At 41.2% G+C, this 23,485-nt stretch overlaps 1 protein-coding gene across 3 annotated transcripts in view; it reads left to right on the plus strand.

Moving 5' to 3' along the window:
• The first annotated feature begins 2,580 nt into the window (after positions 1–2,580).
• Positions 2,581–23,485, plus strand: part of LOC306974522 (inositol-trisphosphate 3-kinase A-like) — a 39,444-nt gene continuing 18,539 nt past the window's right edge. For 2 of the 3 annotated variants that reach the window (XM_079571805.1, XM_079571804.1), the window contains exons 1-5: positions 2,581–2,653; positions 7,150–7,312; positions 7,769–7,925; positions 8,840–9,148; positions 10,356–11,147. In XM_079571805.1, coding sequence (XP_079427931.1) covers positions 7,275–7,312; positions 7,769–7,925; positions 8,840–9,148; positions 10,356–11,147 — 1,296 coding nt within the window. In that variant the 5' untranslated portion in view covers positions 2,581–2,653; positions 7,150–7,274. The remainder of the gene's footprint in view (positions 2,654–7,149; positions 7,313–7,768; positions 7,926–8,839; positions 9,149–10,355; positions 11,148–23,485) is intronic. The other variant, XM_079571806.1, reaches the window with a different exon arrangement.

Here is a 23,485-nt window from a genome sequence, read left to right on the forward strand (position 1 = left end):
TTGCTGGATTTTTGTCTTTTTTTGCTGGATTTTTGTCTTTTTTTTGCTGGATTTTTGTCTTTTTTTGCTGGATTTTTGTCTTTTTTTTTTTGCTGGATTTTTGACACTTTTTTTTTTGCTAGATTTGTGTCTTTTTGTTGGATTATTGTCATTTTTTGTCACAATTTTTGCTGCTCTTTTGTCACTTTTTTGCTGGATTTTTGCCATTTTTTTGCTGGATTTTTGTCTTTTTTTTGCTGGATTTTTGTCAATTTTTTTGCTGGATTTTTGTTATTTTTTTTGCTGGATTTTTGCCATGTTTTTGCTGGATTTTTGTTACGTTTTTGCTAGATTTTTGTCTTTTTGTTGGATTATTGGATTATTATTATTTGGAGAATTTGGAGAACAGGAGAAAACATGTTCAGGTGGGAGTTAAGAGGTTAAAGAGCACTGTAGGTCTTGAGTAGATAGTGGAAAGTAATCAAATAATGTAATTTGACGTAAGTAATGATAATGTCGGTATTTGGACCTTTAGGCTATGAATGAAGCTAGTTATAGTAATACTAGGCTGTCCATGCACTATTCAGATCCTTTGTTTCCAGGATTGCAAAGTGAATCCATATCAGTGGCATAAAATGTATCTTTCAATATTTGGTGCCTTATAGCTTTGTGTGAATTCATTTGCCAAGTCGTTTCCTCACATCCTATAGCAGGGGTAGGCAAGTTTGCGTCGTGGAGGGCCAATTTTCATCATCGCCAAAACACCCAAGGGCCAAATCTCAACATTGTAGCCTAAAGTAAAGAACTATTTTCTGCAAATGCCAATGTTTTACATCAGTGGTTCCCAAGTGGCAGGGCTTTGGGACCCTGTCTGAGGAACGTTACATGTGGTGTAAGTAATAAACACTTTTTTTGGGAGCTACTTAGTTGTGCGGATTTTTTCTCTTTTTCATCACACTATTAAGATTGGATGTGCATGTTATTTTTCCTTTTTTAGGGCTTTGGGACCCACCATTACCCTCGGATGAGAAGCCGATGACCCAAATAAAACTGTAACGTGTCATATATCGTACAAAATATTGTATTTTCCGGCGTTTGTTGTTGAACAAGCTGTAGATATCCCATTAAGACTGAAATTATGATGAAAACAACCCAGTAACATTCATTTTAACAGACACAGTTAGTGTTTCCATGCAGTTAGATGGAAAATATTGAAAAGAAAGTTCCCCATAGCAGTGTTAATTTCGTCGACTAAAATATTTAGTCTTAATTTTAATCAAAGTGATATTTTTGACGACTAAAATTGGACTAAAACTAAATTAAAAGTTTTTCATGAGACTAAAACTATGGCTAAATTGTCCAGATATTTTAGTCGACTAAAATGAGACTAAATAAAAATGAAAAGGAGAGACTAAAATCATCCAAACTTCTACTGACCGTCTGAAAGAGCCTAATATCATGTAAAGTCACTGCCAAAGGATCAGCTCTGAGCTTTGTTCATGTGGAGCAGCTCCATGAAGCAGAGGAACAACATTAAATATGATTATGATGAATATTATAAATGCAAAGTCGACTAAATTAGTCTTAAATTTAGTCGACTAAAACTAGACTAAAATCGAATTACATTTTCGTCGAAAGACTAAGACTAAAACTAAATTAAAATATGTTGTCAAAATTAACACTGCCCTATAGACTCGCGACCCACTGATCATGGTTCCGTGACCCACTTTTGGATCCCAACCCACCAGTAGAGAATCACTGTTTATCATTATATAATATGACCAAGCTCTTATTTGCATAATAATATTTCTCAAAATCATCTTGAGGGCCAGAGGTTCTGTGCTAGAGGGCCGGATTTGGCCCCCGGGCCTGACGTTGCCTACCCTTGTCCTATAGCCAACACCACCACCAAACACATTTTCACTTTCTTTTTCTTTCTTTCTTCAGAGGGTCAGTGGACACTTAAATGCCTGCCATGTGACTCCCCCCCACACATTTGGATAGCAAATCCATTTTTCTCACACTCATTTGGATAACAACCTCCTTGTGAAGTAGGTGCGGCCAAATCCTGTGCGTATTTGTGGAAAAAGTGGACATCATAGAGTGAAGGCCTTTTCCGTGTGACAGTAAAGATAATTGTTCGCCTCCACGCAGCGGAGTGAGAGGGGCGCAGAGAGAGAGAGAAAGAAGGCGCTTCCGCATTCAAGCCGCCAGTCAGAGCGAGCTTTTACTACGCGCAGCAGCATGTCAACACCAGTCTCCGGAGCGAAGCAAACTATTCACCGCGAGGGCCGCCGCCAGTAAAGCCCTCCGGACGACCGCGGCTTCCGAAAAAGCGTTTCATTAATCTCCTCCGGCGACCCAAACTTGAAAGCAAAGGAAAGCCCTTTTCTGTTCTTTTTTTTAATCCTCCACTGGAAAACTTTTTTTTTTTTGACGTTGGAGCGAGCGCAAAGCAACGTCGAGCAGAAGCGACTACGACCGACCATCGACGAGGGAGAAGCGAGAATCTAGAAGTGTTTCGTGTTGCGTTTTTTGTTTTTTTGTATTGTTCTGGAGAAGTTGCTTTACCGAACAGAGGGAATCCAGTTTACGGTGATCCGTTTGGCCAAGGAGAACGCGTCTCTGGAGAAGAGGAGGAGGCGGAGGAGGAGGAGGAGGAGGCTGTGTGTTGGTAAGACCATCTTTACGCATCACTTTTTTCCTGGTTTGTGCCAGTGCAATGTTTCATACACTTACATAACAGGGAGGCTAACCCACTGAACTACTTTCCAAAGTGAGGTCGTGCTGTTTTCATCAAAATAATGGCAAGTCTGCGATGGAATTTTGTCTGCAGGTTTGGAGGGCAATCCTGCACTCACTTTGGAAATGGTTGCTTTAATCCGCTTGTCTTTGGTTCAAAGGGAGCTGGGTGCAAATTCAAGGACATAACCGAGAGAAAATGTCACGTGTGATTTGATTTGAGCCACCCTTTGATGCTGTTTCCCCCCCCTGGTAGATTGAAGAGTCGTACTTGAACTTGCTTTAGGCACAGATGGAGTAAAAATGAAAAGGCAAACGCATCTTCATCCACAGCATTGCTTTATCTGTGTCACTTATTAGGGCTTTTGCTGATGCTTTTGAATGACACAGGGCCTAATTGTTCAATAATTAATTCAAATTAACTGTGAACCGTGGAGTCCTTCTCGTATGGGTCTAAAGAAGCCTCTGTTTTTTCTTCAGCCTCTTTGCTGTTTGCGCCGTCATTGCCCACTTGTGTAAAGCGTGTGGGCAGCTTTAATATTCTCACTGTCCCACTCACTTCTTAGTGAAAAAAATGTGTTCTAGTGTGCAGTGCTGTGGTGGTTGCCTTTGAAAAATCTTTTGTTGATATCATAGAGTCTGCAGTCACCACAAGTCAGAATAAGGACTTGTTTGTGTGTCCAGCTTAAATAGGCAGTAACTTCAAGTTGCTGTTATCAAATTGTTCATACTGAATATATTTAGCCTTTCAAATGCTACTTTGCCTAGATCAAGATCAAATCAGGACTAAAAACGGTCTAATATAGATCTAAATAGGACATTTCTAGACCAGACCATTCCCTTTAGTGCATCACGAAAGAAATTACCTCTGAATTAAATGAATCAAGTCTAAAAAATCCGATGACCCCGAGAACCTGAAGAAGCCTGAGTGACGTGTAGGGCTGAAACAACTAATCGATTAATCGACAACTAATCGATTACTAAAATAGTTGTCAACTATTTCAGTAATCGATTAATCGTTTTCTGGTGAACACAGACTAAAATAGAGCAAAAATGACATGACAATTATGTATTTTGGATGAAAACCTACTTTATTTTTAAAGGGTCTGCAGTGTTTTGTACATTGTAAATTTCATAAATATCTGTCTTTGCTTCGTCCAATCAGAAAGCAGAATTAGCACAAAGAGCCTCCTACAAATGTTTACTTTAAGTTTACGCCATCAACATGTCCTCAAGCGGCGCCACTTTAGCTTTATGTGGTCAAAAAATTTAAAAAATAAAATTTCCATGCACCTTTCACAGCCAAGCGATTAATCGATTAATCGTGAAAATAATCGGTAGATAAATCGATTATCAAAATGATCGTTAGCTGCAGCCCTAGTGACGTGCCACACTTTGAGAATCAGCGGTCTCTGTCACATAGTTAGTTACGATTCTCATCTTAAGCGTCCTTTTGTTTAGGACATCACAATTAGGAGGAATTTCCTGCAGGCTTTAACATAAAATAGAAAAATAGTGATAAAAAAAACATTTGCGTGATAATTCTTCACACATTTTGCGCTGGTCACAGATATTGCAGGACTCAAAGCGCTTTTCATACGACCGAAATCATCCACATCTCAAGGGACATGTTTTTTATTCACTCTAGGGCTGAACGGGTAACACTTTGTATTACGGTGTGCTCATTAAGGCACTAATACGCGTTAATAATATGCTTGTATAGTTTTGACACACAGCTTATTATACTTTTATCTGATGGGCCATTAACCCCTCAAATCCCACCTGAACCGAGCACATTTTCTCCAGTTTGGCTTCACCCCAATCCAAAAGCTTCTGGAAAAAAAGGTGTTAAAATAGCGACAGAACTGAGATAAAAACAATGATGAAGATGTGACAAAAAAGTGAGAAAACTTTGACAAAAAAGTGACGAAAAAATGACCAAAAAAAGACAAAAAAAAATTACAAAAATGTGACAAAAAAGTGACAAAAAAGTGACAAAAAAGTGACAAAAAAATGACAAAAAAAGACCAAAAATGTACCAAAAAAATGACAAAGAAAAGACAAAAAAATGACAAAAAAGTGACAAAAAAGTGACAAAAAAGTGACGAAAAAATGACAAAAAAAGACAAAAAAATTACAAAAAAATTACCTACAAAATTTATTAAAAAATTACAAAAAAATTACAAAGAAAGACAAAAAAATTACAAAAATGTGACAAAAAAATGACAAAAAAATGATCCATTTAGATGAGCTCTGTAGATCTTTGCTTTCAAATGAGGCGTTACACTGGCCTACAGGATTTGGGTTAAGCTGAACTGGAGAAAATGCTCTCGGTCCAGGCGGGAGTTAAGAGGTTAATAATATGCTTATTCACAGCCAACCCTTAACCTCACCCTTACCTTAACCCTTACCCTAAAATGATTACTGGTGCTTATTAATCCTTAATGAGCACCACATCGAAAGCGATACCTTTTGATTTTAATATTTTGAATGTTCATATCTCAAAATCAACACTGTAACAATAGATCTTTCAGCCCTAATTCACTCTATAGGCCACAGCGCTGATAAGTCGTGGAAACAATAGTAGCACTAGGAATCAGTAAGGAACTTTATAGTAATGTTTTGACTGAGTTTGAACCTATTATCTTTTCCACTTATAGCCTACACATAAATCCGTCCAGCACTGTTTTCTCATCTTGGCAAATTCATCATGTTTCTTTCCATGCTTTTTCGAGCCTCAGCCTTCCACCCCCCCCCCTAACCTGACCTTCAGTGTTACTAATGCTAATCACAATGCTCGGGCTTTAGACTCGGAGAAGTCTTTATTTTGTGAGAACAGAAAGCAGCACTTGTGACTCTCCAACCACTCGAGAGGCACAGCACGTTGTGTCCATCCCTCTCTCGAAGTGCGTCACCGGCCAACAAGGAAATCCCATTTTACCACGTAGTTTATGACCGTGGATGGTTTCTTTGCTTATCTGAGATCAAGACGGATCCCCGGGCGCTTTGCGGAGGGCAGGGATAGGGCAGGGAGGGAGAAACGCTGGATCAAAGGGGAAACATTTCACCTTTGTTGCCATGTTGGAGTCTGGATTTTTGAGGCCCACAGGTATGATAAAGAAACAAAGATGTGCAGATGTTTTACTTTACTTTACTTACTTTGCTCAATCCTACTTTGAGGCTTTAAAAAAAATGTTTTCCCTTTGGTCGTGCTAAAAAGTTCAGCTCGACATGAACCTCTGTGTGCACTCGATATGTTTCGACACATCAGTGTTTTTAGTCAGAAAGTCTTCATTTGCCCTGGTTTGTGTTTGAAATACTCCGCGTTCACAAGCCTTTTGTTTCTTTATGTTACTACTGCATTAGGAGGAGCTCAGGGCTGCAGAGAACGCTCATGTTTTTTAAGAGCAGGCTCAAGACCCACCTTTTTTAGCTTAGCCTTTAACTGACTAATCTATTTATTGAATCCTAATATGTAAAATGTATATATATCGGAGGTTGTCCCAGGCACATTGTTTTAAATGTTGTAATCTGTAAAGCAATTTGTGATGCCTTTCGGTATGAAAAGCGCGTTATAAATAAAGTTTGATTGATTGATTGATTGATTGATTGCATTAGTGAAGATGGAGGACATTCACAAATTTAAATCTGAAAAAAAAAAAAAAAAGGCTCCTTGATTTCGTTCTTCGGGTCTTGTTTACAAATGAGCTGGACTCCGACCAACGCAGCGATCGGCCAAAGTGTTATGTGTGTGAAATGTCATTGCTCACTCACAGCTTATTTGCATGGTGTAGTTTGACATAAGCTTCTCATGATGTTGATGTTGTTCGGTCTAGTTTTTAGGGGAAGTCCCATTTTTATACCACTCATAAACAAAAGCCACATTTTAAAATAAAACTAACCCTCTATTCATTTGAGGATACTATTATGCCGCACGGTCATTGTCTTATTATGCGGAAAATGAGCTGCCTTCAATACTCAGATGATCTACCGACATATGCGTGAGACTTTCATAAACTTCGCTGCTCTACCTCTGTTTTAGTCCTATTGATTTTTTTTTGTTTTTGGTCTCACCGTGATCTTTGGTCGTTGTGTATCTCTGTACTGATCTCGCCAGGATTATACTTTCATCAAGTTAATATTTAAACACCTGTACTCGATTTGTGTCGGTAGAGTACGCTTTTATTTCTTCTTTATTATGAATTTGTTATGACTGCGGGATCCGGGTATTATCAGCTTTGTGGCGGTGTAGTATTTCAGCTTCACACTTTGCCTGTTGGTTCATGACCGTCATAAAAATTGGTATTTTGGAAACAAGTAAATTAGCATCACAGTTAGGAATGCCCCTCCGGCTCCACCCTGTTTGTTTATGAAGGCATTTTTAGTATCCTGGATTTAAAAGTGGAACATTTCCCTCTCGTGTTGCAGGTGTTCTTGAAGTCTGACTGCGCTGCTGCCGGCTGAATGCAGAGAAAGCTGTGAGCCCCTTTGGCCCCGGGGGGACATTGTCCGATGTGTGTCCAGCAGGTGAAGCCCATGGCCTGGCTGCGGGGATGGCAACCTCTGCCCTGAACCTCAGCGTCATGAGCAGGTCAGACTGGAGTCACTTACCTAGAAGCACACTTGTTTGGTTGGTTTAGTCTGACAGGCTGCTTAACAAGACAGACTGGTTCACACCTTATTTATGTTTCCTAAACATCAAAGTCTAGCACTTAAGTGTATGTCACATTTTCCAGTTTGTATTTTAAGGCAAACAATCAGAATGTCAGTAGGCTTTTTCCACAGCTGCCTGGAGGTAGACTGAAACTGACCACGACTCGACACTCACTCACATCACACACTGGTGAGGTGGGTGAAGTGTCTGCAGTTGGAGCTGGTAGATGAACTCCTGGCCTTTTAGATCGGTCCAAAAGCTAGGGCTCAGTAGTAGATACTGTATGTGACGTATTATCCAGGCCAGAGTCACTTATTCCTTGGAATTTCAGACATTGCGCGAAGCAGCTCAATAATCCCTAACTCGTGTGTTTTTCCCATTGTCCGTCCACAGCAGTAATCAGTTCCACGCTCAGTCAGGCTCCTCCAGTAACGGCTCCAGAGTGAGAACGAGTCCCGTGGGTCGACCAGTGCTCCCCGTGCCGGACCGAGGCACCTACTGCCCGCTGCTGGGAGGCCTCTACAGCCCCCCAAGCCCTACCAGTCCAACGGTAAAACCTTTTAAGCATCGCGGCCTTTCTTCAACATATATGAGCTTTCAAATTACAGCGATTGATGTCGATTGCCATTGAAAGACAGGCTTTAAACCGGTAATGCACTGTGCAAATTTAACATTATTTTTTCAATTAGTTGAAATTCGATTACGATTTCGATTATTACACTAAACGATTAAAAAATTAGCATAATCGGAAAAAAAGTTGTTGTTTTTTAGTTTGGTTTTTTTCCAATTTTTTTGGGATAATTTTTTTTTTTCTTGCATTATTTCACGGCGCTGGGATTATTTTCCCTTCGCTTTTCACGTGCCACGGCTCATGCTTTTGCCTGACATAAAAACAGCGCTGTGTGATGATGTCATCAGAACGCGCCGCTCAGTTTACTTGCGCAGGTGTGAGGGCTGGCCAGCAGGGGGCAGGTGTGAAACAGAGACCTCTCCTTAATTGAGGCAAACTTGAAATCATTTGTGCTTTTATGACTGTTCAGAAAACAGAAAATATTCAGCATAGTTTTTTTTAAATTAATAAATATATAAATAAAATAAATACTTTTTTTTTAAAGGCAACAAATAATCCTGATTTCAATTATGACAAAAATAATCGTGATTATTATTTTTTCAGCCCTAACTCTGGCCATAGAAGCAACAGCAAGTGCTCACGACTCTCATTGACTTGTGATGGTATTGTTGTTAGGGCTTCAGTGCTGTTTAAGTTTGTATGGGAAAGAATGAATCACTTTTGGGCAGAGTCAAGATATGTTTTAATCCTCTCCCAACGACCTACACCCAAAAACCCTCTGCCAATACTGTACAGGGCTTACCTTCATAGCATTTACCTTACATGGTGTGACTGAACCGTTCTCCTCTTCGCTTTTGCCTTTTTTCCCCCCGTGTGTATGTTTCCGCTGCCAGACAAGTCGTCAAACTCTGGGTCCAACTTTCGTGTTCCCCTCTCCCGCCTCCTCCTCCTCCTCCACCTCCACCTCCTCCCTGTGCCCGAGCCCCATCCCGCCCCGCCGCGCTCGCTCCCCCTCGCCGCGCTGCCCCGAGCTGCTGGGAGTCAATGTGGGGCAGAGGGTGCGCCGCCTGAGCTCGTCCGGCTGCGAGGACCGCGGGGAGGCAGAGGGGCAGGAGGAGCGTCCGGGCGAGAGCGACAGCAGAGGGGAGCGAAGGCGCCAGGCACAGCTGCTGCAGATTCACCGGGAGCTGCAGAACGTGGAGGTGAGGCTGGCGGGCGATTGGAGACTACTGACTAATCAATTGAAAATATCTAACACTAAAGAAGTACAAAACAATGGCTAAACGGTGAGGTTTTGTTGGATGTAAGATTGTAGTGATATTGGTGGATTATTGTGTAATGTATATTGCGTAGGTCGGGGTTACGATAACGATAATTTTGCAACATATTGTTAAACATCCTGCACCATTTGAAACCTTTTATTGATTTTTTTTTTTACTTTTTAGGTGAGATTTTTTTTTCATCAGAAATTAAATGAGAAATTGTAGTCGCTATAACTAAAGCTAACAAGTTATTACTCTATAATTACATTGTGTCCCCTTGTCTCAAATTTGTTGCAAATTGAATTGTTTTTTTTTGTTTTTCACCAGTAACTAAAAAAAGCAAGTAAGCAGTTTCACCTGGTAAATTGATATATGCGAAACTTTTTGTAATTTGGAATCATTTTGTAATCGTTTTTCCCCTTTGGAGTTTTTTTGTTCTTTCTTTGCTGCTTGACCTTTTCATTTTTGACTACGCTAGCGCTGCCATTAAGACTTTTTCTTTCTGAGCAACGCATTAACCTTAAAGGTGCATTATGCAACTTTTTATAGAATAGAATTGAAAAAACTTCATTGTCTACCATGCACAATGATGGCAGAAATTTGCCTTTGGCTTGCTCATACGTTGCCCAGCGATGTACATAATAAAATCAGTTCATTATAAAATCAGTTCACTGCAGACACAGCAGCAGCAGGTACACTTCATTAAGGAAAGGAAAAAGGAACAGACTGGCCGAACGACATTAATACTTACAACTTATTCAGCTCCTTGATGGCATTTTATGCGGGGAAACAAGTTGGGATTCGTGCGTATTTGACCTTGAGTGGTCAGCATGGCGCCTTTACTTTCGCTCCAGGATCAATCGTTTGGAAGGTTTTCAATGCTGACGGACCCTCTCACCAGAAAACATACAAAACAAGTGATCCTGGAGCGTCCACTGTGATACTGTGGCAAATACACACAGATATCAACTTTTTTCTTTCCTCATAAAAAGTTGCATAATGCACAGAAGAAGGACGATGTTTAAGCGCATTTACACCCCCCCCTCACAGAGACTCACACAACTGCATCAAAGTGAACACCTGCGGTATAAGATATCAAGGAGAGCACACCACACACTCTAACTTTTCTCTTTTGTTGTGTTTCTAGGTCAGGGGAAAAGTCGGCATTTTCGAGGCCCACATCTCCGGGATCCGCGCCCAGGTGAACAGCGAGCTCCAGCGCAGCCCCAGGTCTCCGCGGCGATCTGTCGGCCACGCCCCCTCCTCCTCCTCCCCCCCTCCCCCCGCCCACTTGCAAAACTCTGCCCCCCAATGCCCAATGACCCACCTGCAGGAGAGCAAGTTGTTTCCCTGCGCCGTCCCGAATGGAAGAGAAGGAGGGGAGGAGGGCGAGGAGAGAGCAGCCAAGTCGCTGACGGGAACCCCCAATGGCTGTCGTTCGGACGGGGCGTCGCAGCAGCATCCGTTCGCAGATGGGGAGGATATTGAAAGACTCGGAGCCGGAGATGCGGAGGTAGATGAACTCCGAGACAAAGGCGAAAGGACACAGACGGACAAAATGGAAGTCTCTCAAAACGAAACACAAATGGAGGTGGTTGAAAGCGGTGTAACGCGCACGTCGGACATTTCGGACCAAAACCACGCTTTTGTCGCCCCGCCTCCGATCCCGGCCGTCATCGTCACCGACAGCGAGGGCCCGCTTCCCGCCGCCGAGGGCCTCGGCTCGGACCAGCCCATGTCCTGCACGCCCAGCCCGGTCTCCAGCCCCGTTCCTGGGCATCACTTTGCCACCCGCTCCCTCAGAAAGCTGTCCTCTTCCTCGACATCCTCCGCCGGGTTCTCCTCGTCGTGGGAAGAGTCGGAGGAGGACATCTCCAGCGATACGGAGAGAGGGGACCAGCTTCTCAACCCGACAACGCTCAGTTCTCAGCAGAAGGCGGTGAGTACCAGTTAATTTGGGTCTGGCAAATACACTGGCAACATATCCTTGGGCCGCCTTTAGTTTTGATCACAGCATACATTCGCTGTGGCGTCGTTTCAATAAGCTTCTGCGATGTCAAATAGAGTGTTGATTCTCAGTGGGGTTAAGATCTGGACTCTCAAATTATGTCTCATGCTCCTCCTCCCTCACAACATGAGCCCGATCAATGTTAGAATTGCCATCTTGGAACATCAGGCCATCAGGGAAGAAGATAATCCGGTCATTCAGCATATTCAGGGCGTCAGCTGATCTCATTCTTTGGGCACATGTGTCGCTGAACCCAGACCTGACCGACCTGACCAGCCACCCCAGATCACAACAGTCAAATCCAGTTCGAGCAGTGTAGTTCCTAATAATTGTTGCTCTGTGCAAAATGTGACTCTCGGATCACTCTCTTATCTCAAGTTGCCGCTGCAGCAATTAGGGCTGTTTTAGTCACGCACGTAGTTACTGCTTAGAGATGTGCCTTTTCCCAGTCCCATGATCTCTGAGTTTCTCTCCCCCTTTTGTTTCTTTATTTTTTTTTTCTAACCGTTTGACCTTTAGTGGAAAGTAGGAGAGTGTCATAAAGAAAGGGTCGTCACAAATCAAAGCCTGGTATGTGCTTTAACCAAGTAACAGCCACCTTTGTTTGGTAAATTTAAAGCTTTGGTTGGCTAGAGATGTGGTTCTCCAATAGGAAGTGAGGAACTCTCAGGGGGTGGAGGGCCCAGAGCTGGGGGTGCATGAAGATTTAAGAGATAGATTTTTAGATTCAATATAACTCATAATCAAAAACAACATAGATTTGTTGACCTTACATTTTACGAAACATAAATTAAAATGTTGTTTTATTTGGATTCATGTGATCTGTGTTATTCATTTGTTTACAGACTGACCCCTGAGAGGCAATAACTGTATAGAATATTGAGCTGCTGTTGCGATTTATTGCAAAACCATCAAAGCACAGTGCGGTCCATTAGATTAAACAAGAAAGCAATAAGTTCATCAAATTGTGTCACTTAAAAAAATACAAAGTCAGGACCAAAACAATGTAAAATGATGCTAAATCAATTCAAATTCATCTCTAATACTGATCTTTTTTTTTTCTAATTATCCCGTTTTTTTGTTTAAGGCTGTGTTGGCATAAAATATGTAAATCTCAGTCAGATGGAAGACCGGATTTTGCGATTTATTGTGGCTTCTTGTGATACGGATGTTGTACCACCGACCTAACACTGCAGTAATAATATAATACATAATAATACATTGAGCTGCATTAATACGTTGAAGTAAATGTACACTGCAAAAAGTATTTAACTTGATCAGTATAAACATCTCAATTTGAGCATAATAATCCAAATTTTAGTTGTTTTGACTAGTTAAGAAGTTCTCGGGCATTTGTCCTAGATTATTTCACTTGTTCTGAGATGTTTCTGACTCGTTTCGGTACGTTTCGTCCTTATTTCAGGTAATTTTCTTTGCCAATGGGGTAAGAAAATTGGTCTTATCTCATTGGCAATTTTACTTTCTGATTTCAAGCGAGATTTACCCTAGAACTGGTCTGAAATGTCCTCAAACAAGCAAAGTAAACTTGGTCCGATCAGGAAAAGTGTCTAAATGAGTGAAAACCGCTCAAAACATTGCATGCATTTCCTCAATTCAAGTCCTTTAAGCCAATGCTTGATATTAACTTTTTGTAGTGTATAACTTCTCTTGCACACCGAGTTATTTGATGCTTAAAATTGCTTTGTAATAAGTTTTTGTCACGTCTCGTTGGTATAAAAAGATTCAGGCGAACGATGTTTAAAGGCATTGGTCAAAACAAAGTGTGGATTCATGCTTTATTGTAAGTTATACACAAACATACAGAGTAAATTCCTCACCTTTTTTAACACATACTTGTCCAGTATATGAAGCGTCGTCACAACACCCCTCTTGTAAAGCGATCGTGTTGATGCGTGTGCTGGGTTTCGATTTGCCCGTGCATGTTGCTGTGTCAAATTGGCCTCCCCTTCCCAGAGCAATGGATGACATTCAGCACAACAAAGCCAGCTCTGTGCCCAGACCTGTGTGTGTCGGGAGTGTGTAGGTGTGCGGGGGTTTAAGGAGTGAGTTTGTTTTTAAAACAGGGAAAAAGGGAAAGAAAATGGCAGCGACGGACACTTAGCTTTACGCACGTAGGTTCAGACTAGTGTATTTAATGCGCTGTGTAGGTGGATGGATGTCGTTTTTTGTTTGTTGCAATGCGTTCGCAACGGGGCCATCTCACTTCTGCTTTGAAATGCTTTTGATTGCACGGTTCTTTGTTTTGAAGAGGACTCCAGTTGGTCTTCACACTGAATGCATTTGCAGACGAGAGCTCGTGTCGAAAATGATCATAATTTCAGCTTTTGGAAGAAATCCTTGGAAATAGCAGTTATGTAATAAGAAAACAGTGTCCTTGGCTTTTCATTTCAGGAGAGACACATTTTCTACCTTCCAGAAAGTAGTAATTTGCATATTCATTTGTAATACCTTATGACCGCTCCACTTACCGGCATCTACCTTCAACGGAAAGTACACCTTTGTTGGGCATTTACAAGAAAATGGCCATTATTCTCTTTGCATAAGCCTTACAGGATCGCAATATATTTTACTGGTTTAGTCGTTTACTGGCAACTCTTCATGCACATTAATGACAATAGTTTTCTTAGCCAAAATAAAAGATGATGTATTATATATTTTTGCTGATGTTGAGCAGGTTTGGACGATCTTGAAATCAGACAGCAAATGGAACAAGCGTCATTTTGCCTCAAATTAGAGAAATGAAAAGAAAAAAACTATACCTGAAATGAGACAACAAATAAAAGGTCAAAAGGCAAGAAAACCATTGCACATCTTACTATAGGAAGCGTACTTAATTCAGCATTATCTTTTTTCAAGCACCTTTTTAGCCCTTTTGTCTCGGGTCATGTATGATAAGTATAATGTTTTGATCTGTGTTTTTATCAGATGTTTAGAGTGGTTTGCTTTTCTGAGCAGGTGATTTTGGTTATCCTCCTCAAAACATACAGTCTGTCTATAGGAAATCATGTTAGATAAGGTTTTTGTTAAACCTTATATAAGCTCCGCAGGTGTCCCGGGGATGCAGACCTCATTTGTTTACATTAGTTTGGCTGGTAGATTTGAATAGTGTTTGCTTTCATCTTTGCATATTTCCTTTGTTTTCCACAGGAAGTGACCATTGTTTCTCATTAAATGAAAGGCTGAGATATTCCTGTGCCAACAATGTGAAATTAATCCAGATTTTCTGCCGTATCTAAGGCTCTTTGCTGTTACTGTCTGCACGTGGAGTAAACCTGTGCAAAACAGGCAGTAACACATAAAGTATGCCTGATTGTGTGGGAGGTTTGCAGGAGAGAGGAGGGACAGGAGGAGATCGAAGAAGGAACATAGAACAACCTTATGGTTTGTTTTTTTAATCATCAGATCGACTCCAGCAGCACCTGGTTATTTATGTATTTTGTGTTGTGTTATAGAAAGCATTCATTTTATTTGTAAGTGTCATAAGTTATATATAGTTTTTGTTTTTAATACACAACAAAATGAAATCAAACATCGAGATCCGTTCCCACCTGTGAAATATGCATCTAAGTCACAAAACCAACTCTAAATTCAGTTAATCTGTCGTCTTTTCTCAAGTCACCACAGAGAATTGTACAAGCTTAGCCAGGGATTGGGGTCTAGAGTTCATTTTAAGCTTCAAAAGGTTCTCCAAGGAAACAAGTGGCAGTTTCATTTTTCCCCAAAACACAGGTGCCACATGCAATAAGCCATCTGCTCGGACACGCTCATTAGCTTTAGATGATATCACGTCATTTTCTCACAGTGCTCACAGTACATCGAGAACAGAGCCATATATAGACGGTCTTTGGCAGATCTTTCAGCGGTGGGCATCCCTCCAGTGAGGGGCTGCGGGGCACTGGCAGCGTTGGGACACCTGCAAAAAGAGGCCTATCGGTTTCTCATTTAAATCGTCTGCGTCAAACTTCACACAAAAAGCTTTTTTTTTCTGTGTCTAAACCACAGACAGCAGACAAGTGGCCCGTATCGAGCTAAGCTTTTGAGCTTTTAACCCTTTTGTCCTGTAAATGATTTAGTATTGCTGTATTATTTGTTTTTGTCATGATATGTGTGTGCAAATCATAGTGTTTGTGATTCTTGGCGCCACATATTGGGGATTACAATGACTGTACGGAGATGATGAAGGAAGTAGAAGTAGAAGTATGCAGCGTCAGTGCAGTTAAGTCCCTGTTTATTTTGTGTCCTGCAAAAATCTGTTACTCACTCGGACACACAGACGCAGGAAGATGCTTCTTACATAAACTCGCGGCTGCGCCCTCTTTGCTCACAAACGCACTCGTCAATGCAGCGACACACCTACAATACAAATTAGCCCTAGATCTTTACACGATGCTTCACACTGTTTGCACACGGGAAAACCTTTTCCATAAACTGACCCTCAGGCAGCTTGGAAGCATTTTATTACAGAAGCTTTTGTTGGCTAATGGTGGAGGGAGAAGTCGCAACTCGAGTAAACTGTTTCAATATGAAACGTCAGCACAAGGATAATTTACAAGCTTTACAATTTGAGGACAATAAAAGACATACTGGCCCTTTAATGGTACCTAGCCTTAATTGAAAGTAAATCTCTTCTCTCACTTGAGTAAATTCCTTAAAAGTAAGCGCCTCTAGTTTCCTCCTGGCCTCTGCTTTTCACTTTTTCCTCTTTCTTACTGGACGACTGCTCATTCATCTTTGCTTAGGCTGATCTAACCATAACCTCATGAGCAACACCAAAGATAGACTTTTCTACGGATGAAAAAGGAACTCTATTGGCCCTGAACTGTAACTCAAGTGAATGTGTGTAGAGACGCGCCATGGGCCGTGACAGGCGTGTTTGTACTACAGTGGAAAATGTTCACTACCACCGCGGCCCGTCGCCAAGGCAACCGTGTGACGTCAATCTGAGTTTCCCTCTCACAGCTGGAAGTCTTTTTATGTATCTGCTTCTGTCTCAGTGCTACGAGGAAACCTCTAGTCAGTATTGTGCTGAGGAATGTTAAAGACCCGTGGGCACAGGGGCTGGTTTTGCTGTAGGTTAATGGTTAGAGTGTTTTGCAATTCCTGCCTATTGTGCCCATTTTGAACACATTCAGGAGCATTAGTATCTGAGGGACGACGGAACTGATAACCCATCCATCCATTTTGTTCTGCTTTATCCGGGGCCGGGTCGCGGAGGCAGCCGTCTGAGCAGAGATGCCCAGACTTACTTATCCACACACACTTCCTTTAGCTCTTCCTTCAGCAGGTAGTTTCTCCTGCATGTCCTAGGTCAGGGGTAGGCAACCTCAGGCCCGGGGGCCAAATCCGGCCCTCCAGCACAGAACCTCTGGCCCCCAAGATGATTTTGAGAAATATTATTGTGCAAATAAGAGATCAAATACCTGTTAAAGTATCTAAAAATGTGAGAAACAGTGTTAGTATTTTTTTTTTAAATGTCAGAACATCCCGCTTGGTCACGTGTAATGTTAAACAGTGATTCTCTACTAGTGGGTCGGGACCCAAAAGTCGGTTATAGAACCATTTTCAGTGGGTCGCAAGTCTATAGGGAACTTTTATTCAATATTTTCCATCTGAAACTGCGTAGAAACACTAACTGTGTCTGTTAAAATGAATGTTATTGGGTTGTTTTGATCATAATTTCAGTCTTACAGGGATATACTGCTTGTTCAACAAAAACTTGTGTGGAAAATACAACACTTTATACGATATATGACAAATTATAATTTTATTTTGGTCCTCCTTGTCATCCGAGGGTAATGGCGGGTCACAAAGCCCTGACTCTTGGAAACCACTGATGTAAAACATTGGCAATGATGCAAATCGGCCCTCCACGACGCAAACTTGCCTACCCCTGTCCTAGGTCTTCTCCAGGGCTTCCTTCCAACACCTTCCAGGGCGGCGATCAGGAGGCATCTGAAACAAATGCCCGAGCCCTCTCAACTGGCTCTTCTCGGCATGAAGGAGCAGTCGCTCTACTCCGAGCTCCTACTGGGGGACTGAGCTCCTCACCCCATCCCTAAGAGTGCGCACAGACACCCTGCGGAGGAAGCTCATTCTGATCGCTTGTCCTGTCGGTCATGACTAGGGGTGGGAACCTCTGCGTACCTCACGATTCTATACGATGCGCGATACATGGCTCACAATAACAATATATATATAATCTTTTATTGCAGAACAATAATATGCAATACATCCCGATTTATTTTAACATACTACATATTTTTCATCATATACATTTTGTGTCCATGTGTTTGTAGCCCTTTTTCTTAAATAAATAAATGAATAACTGATCCCTGACTTACTTACTGGGTCTATTGATCTGTCAGTGACATCACTTCATTTGCATTTAAATAAATATAGACAAAATCACAGTCCTATTTCAAAAGGAATAAATCAAAATCGAAATTAATCTTATTTACAATTATATAAACTATCATTAAATCACTAAAAGTGATTTATTTGTGTGACAGTGTTTGGTCAAAGTGCTTAAAACTGTAGCGCTGCCCTCTACTCTTCGACTGAATTCTTGATCGTTATTGGCAATTTAATTCCAACCAATAACATTTTCATTTTGATTCGATTACATAATTAAGTGTGCAACCCTTATTTTTATATTGTTCATGAAAAACGGTAGGAACAAGACAGAACGGTGAATGATTGGGTCCGTGTGTAAAGTCTGGGTGGCCTTTGCATTCTCCCTGTGTCTTTGTTGCTTTCCTCTGGGCGCTTGAGTTACTCCCTTGAAGAACTGGAGAGGGGTCCCCCAGGCGCTGCTCTGTGGTCCACTGGTCTTTACAGGGTCTCTGGTATTGAAGGATGGGTTTAACGAGGATATACTTACCAGCGAGACTGAAAAATATCCCATTGCAGTGTTGTGTCGGTCCTGCTTTGTATACTTACATGTGTACTATTCAAATTTGTCAACTCAAGTGCACAAACATTTTGAATCAGGGGCGCCTGATTCCGAGCTTTACCCAAATCTAAAAAGCTAAAAAGAAAAGCATCAAAATAGCGAGAAGAAGAGGATTAAAAGTCAACAAAAACATGAGAAAAACACAGACAAAAAATGATAGAGAAAAATAATTAAAAAAACAACAAAAATATGACAAAAATGTGGCGACGTGACGAAAAGTTTCCATCACTTTTGTAGGTCTTAGCTTTCAAATGAGGCGTTACATTGTTGATCTCCAGTCGAGAAGCTTTTAGATTTGGGGGAATTCCGTGGAGTATGGTGCACCACAAGGTTCAATTTTGGGACCAATATTATTTATTATTTATATTAATGATTTTGCTTCTGTTTCTACGACCACCTTTCCCGTTCTTTTTGCTGATGATACCAGTCCAAAAAATAAGAGTCCAGGGCTGTGTTTCAGTCCCAGTCCGCCCCTGTTTTGAATGGGCATGTTTTAAAGTGGCCGAGATGCACCGGAGTTGACATTTTGAACTCGGAGGGGTAGCCTCTGCATTGAGTTTAGGCATTTTTGCATAGTTTCAGCAGACACTAGAATCTCCGGGGAAACCCTGCTTCACGTGAATAATGTTTGCACACCAAAAAAAAAAAAAAAAAGCGGCCTTGCAGTAACGCAGCGCTGTGGCTTTCACTTCTACGTTCAAGTTCGCCCCACTTCGGAGCGGTTTAGCAACAAAAATGTGCAAATCGTGAGGACAACAAGCAATATAAATCAAAGATAGTCGCATAAACCTCTTCTAAAATCTCTAGATGGGAATGAAGTTTTCGAGACATTGATGGATGCTTAATATTGAGCTTGTCCCGGTTTCCACATGTAATCCGCAAATGCAACACACACACACGCATCTTCCTTGCACTTGACGTTGAGCCACTGAAAGATGTTGCTGCAACTTGCATTTTGCGGACTCCGTTTTTGCAGAAGCAGAAGAGACCTTGCGGTAAAAAACTATTAGGTTGACTCGGTGGTTCCCTGGTGCCGCGCAGTCGACAAAAACATCTGCCGTGTTTCCCTTCGCTTTCACATTACACTTTTTGCACGTCAGAGTCGTCCCTCGCCCGCACTTGCACTTGTCAGTCACTTTGAGTAGAAGTGTTGAATACAGTTTAGAAGTGACAGTTTCCCTTTTTTTTTTTTTCTTTTTTTTTTTTGCATCGTCATCAAGCGCTCCAACGATCCTAAAGGGCGTCCCAGACCTGCTGCTTTCAAACAACAAAAAACTGCATGTTCTTGTTTGATGGATGACTGAAGTAATTGGAGCCAGAATTGCATTGGGCTTTTGCAGAATTGAAATAATGTAAGACCAGGCAACTATTTGAGCTAGTTATTTGTGCGACACAGTTCCCGTGATCCATTCAGCTAGAAATTATAAAAGAGAAAGATGCAACGTAATAGAATTTAGGATTTATTGCAACACACATTCATCACATACAAGTTCATTCTTATTATGATTTTTTATTACTGTAAATAAAAACTACGTCCGTTTTAAATTGATTTCTGTTTTCTAATATACATAGGGATGAAAAGGACCAGGCATTAAGCTCTGGATGGAGATGACACGTATTTACATTTGGATGTAGTTCAAAAGACCATTGAAAACTGCTGCTCGCGTTTACAGAGGGCAAGGCCTTCTCTTTTTTTTTCTTCTCTGTGTCTTTTGTTTGTAGTCACTGAGCGGCGGAAATGGAAAATACTGTCGCTGAGGCAAACGCCCCCCCCCCCCCCCCCCTGTCCCCACTTCCTGTCTGCAAGAAGTTCCTTCGCTTACAGTTTCCTCGCTCTCTCATTGGCCTGAGTTCTCTCAGCCTCTCAATGGAAACTTCAGTGTTGTACTTCATGTACATCTGCTGTGGGGTTAGAGATAAGGGACACACCAAACCACTGACGCTTGTGAATATTAATCGCCAAACGGCTAAAAGAGTCTTTATGCTATATACATTTCAATTTGGGTACTGTTTGGGTTCTGTTTTTTATTTTTATTTTTTACATAAAGCACATTTCCAGTGTCAAATTTCTTCTTTCTTTCTTTTCTTTTTGGAGCATTAAATTAAAAGGCCTTAAATGTTGTTAAAAAGCATCACATTATGCAATACATTATACAATTTCACTTTATTCCTTTTTGATCAAATGAAATAAGAATAATAATAATAATAAGAAATGAGATATGCACTGCACTACAAGAAGTAAATATCAAGCATTGGCTTAAATGACTTGAATTGAGGAAATGTATCTTGTTTTGAGCGGTTTTCACTCATTTAGACACTTTTCCTGATCGGACCAAGTTTACTTTGCTTGTTTGAGGACATTTCAGACCAGTTCTAGGGAAAATCTCTCTTGAAATAAGAAAGTAAAATTGCCAATGATATAACAACAATTTTCTTACCCCATTGGCAAAGAAAATGACCTGAAATAAGGACGAAATGTATCGAAACGGGTCAGAAACATCTCAGAACAAGTTAAATAATCTAGGACAAATGCCCAAGAACTTCTTAACCAGTCAAAACAACTAAAATTTGGATTGCTATGCTCAAATTGAGATGTTTATACTGATCTAGTTCAATACTTTTTACAGTGTGGTTGCATGAAAAAAAAAAAAAAACAGTATTTGGACTTTAAAAACGTACAGAGATGTAACAGATACCAAGAAAAAACCCTTGTGGAAATCTTTGTGGTCCGTGTAGCAAAGTCAACCACCGAGCTCACCTCAAATTTCATATTTATATAAACAGACGTTTTCAGAGTACGACAAGTCGACTCGCTATCATTGGTCTGATTGATGTATTCAAGTCCTCATGCAAATCTACCAAATCCTCTATCGTGTAACCATTTTATGTACTGGTTGTCATTCAGTTACTCAAAATAAGGCTTTGAATCATGTCGGCGTGTTTTCAAAGGCAAATATCACAGCGTACACGAGGCTGCAGGGTTGGACGTCGGTGGATCAGCGTCTGTGGAAGTTGCTGGTTACGCCGTTTCCATTTGTCAGTAGTAGTCGTAGAAGGAGCAGTATTTGTAGTTCAAAGCTGTACATTCGGCACGATGCAATCCTATGTCATTGCGTCAGTTTATGTGGTATGTGCAGTAGCAGTTGCAATAATAGTTGTTGTAGTAGTAGTAGTTCAAAGGTAGACTATTGACACGATGCGTCACTGTGGCTTCAGGGTCATTTCTTCTGTGGAAGTTGCTTATGATGTTTCCATGTGTTTATTTTACATCTCGTGTTGCAACTTCTGTCGCCACCTTTCTGCGGCTTTTGAAAACCCAAATCCTCCCAGCAAACAGAATTGGCGTGAGGTTTTACAAGGTTGCACCGCTTCCAATACCTGTCCAAACAAAGCATAAAAAGTCCACCGTAGTTTGCATTGCTCATAATCACTTCGTAAACAGACAGCAGTGCATCATGTCCTACTCCCAGAGACAGACTTCTCCCCCCCCCCTGGTTTGACTCGGGGCTGAGATTTGCATGTCCAGATTATGTTTGTCCCCTCGTTTTGCCATCCAAATCAGCCACAATTGTTTATTCATGACACGTGCGGTCTTACATCGCAGAGGGCGAGCGGATCGCACAGGCTCGAGGCTCTGGCGAGAGCTGAGAGGCGCGCAGGTCGACGCTGGGCTGGGCCTGTTTGCCCAAGACTTTTGTTACTGTTTGTCTTTTTTGAGTGACAGAGGACTAGTCAATATTTCGCGATGTGGTCTTCGTGGCTGTATCTCGCGTGGAGTGTGGCCGTGTCCGTCTGTGCTGTGCTAATTGTCGCTATGATCCACGTCCGAACAAGCCAGTGTCAGGTATGGTCACCTCCGAGCATTTACTATTTAATATCTCATCAAGAGGCAGGTTTGTCTTATTTTGTGTTGTTGTAAATACATATATAGTATACAGTCCTTTATTCCCTGGCTGTACGTAATGACACAAACTTTTTTTTTTTTTCTTTTTTGCATTGTACTGTGTATGCAAGGTAATGCTTGTTTTGCATATTTCGTAGGCCATGGTGGAAATTGGCAAATTACTTTGGGCAAATGGGCTAGACATCATATTATTGTTTGTTTATTTATTGTTCCAGTAGGGGAATCTGTCCTGTTCATTTGACAACCGGTTAGGAGCGGTGGGAGACTTGGTTTTTGCAGCCATATGGGACCTGATGCAGGATCTTGGTTAGGAGTGCGTGGCTGGGGGATTAACCAATAGACTGACAAGGCAAACCCAGCTCCACGTAGAAAAAAAGGCCCCACCCGACCCAGGACTTAAACCATGGGTTTTCGGTGAAACAACAATTAACATGTACAAGATCACAGGACGTTGAGTCAAATTTAGATGTGTAAACTTTACATAGGGGGATCAACAGTCACAGCAGCGAAGTCAGACGAAGCCACTCCCTTTCAAATGCCCAGAGTTCATTAAGAGGACAGCCCTGACCCCGAGCACATCCCTGCACCAAGCCGGTTTTGCCTTGCCGATGGTCAACCTCTTAACTTCCGCCTTAACCGAGCGCATTGTCTCCAGTTCAGCTTTACGCAAATCTAAAGCTCCGTACCGGCTATAGGCCAATGAAAGCAGTGAAAGCTGAGGCCCACAAAACTGATCGTGACTTTATTTGTGTGTGTTGTTTTGTTTGTTTTGTTTTTTTTTGTCTTGTTTTGTTATGTCTTGTCATGTTATTGTAGAGCTGGGCGACCCCCCCCCCCCCCCCCAAAAAAAAACAAACAAACAAACAAAAAAACAAACAAACAAACAAACTGCAATTTCATTTATAAAAAACTCGATTTGATTTGCTTTTTTTCCCCCGCATTTAAAACAAAAATAACGGCAAACTCTAAATATATTAGGGCTGAAACAACGAATCGATCAATCGACAACTAATCGATTATTGAAATAGTTGTCAACTATTTTAGTAATCGATTAATCGTTTTCTAGTAAACACAGACTTAAAAAGAGTAAAAAATTACATGAACATTTTTGATTTTTGATGGAAACCTACTTTGTTTTTCAAGTTAGGGTCTGTAGAGTTTTGTACATTGAAAATCTCATAGATATCTGTCTGTGTCTCGTCCAATTAATAAAGCAGGACTGGCACTACAAAAACACTTTACAACACAGTTTAAGTTTACTCCATCAACATGTCCTCACTTTAGCTTTATGTGATTAAAAATAAATGAAAAAATACAATTTTCATACACCATTCACAGTCAAGCAATTAATCGATTAATCGTAAAAATAATCGGTAGATTAATCGATTGCCA

This window comes from Gobius niger (assembly GCF_951799975.1).
Source record: "Gobius niger genome assembly, chromosome: 15".
NCBI classification, from domain to species: domain Eukaryota; kingdom Metazoa; phylum Chordata; class Actinopteri; order Gobiiformes; family Gobiidae; genus Gobius; species Gobius niger.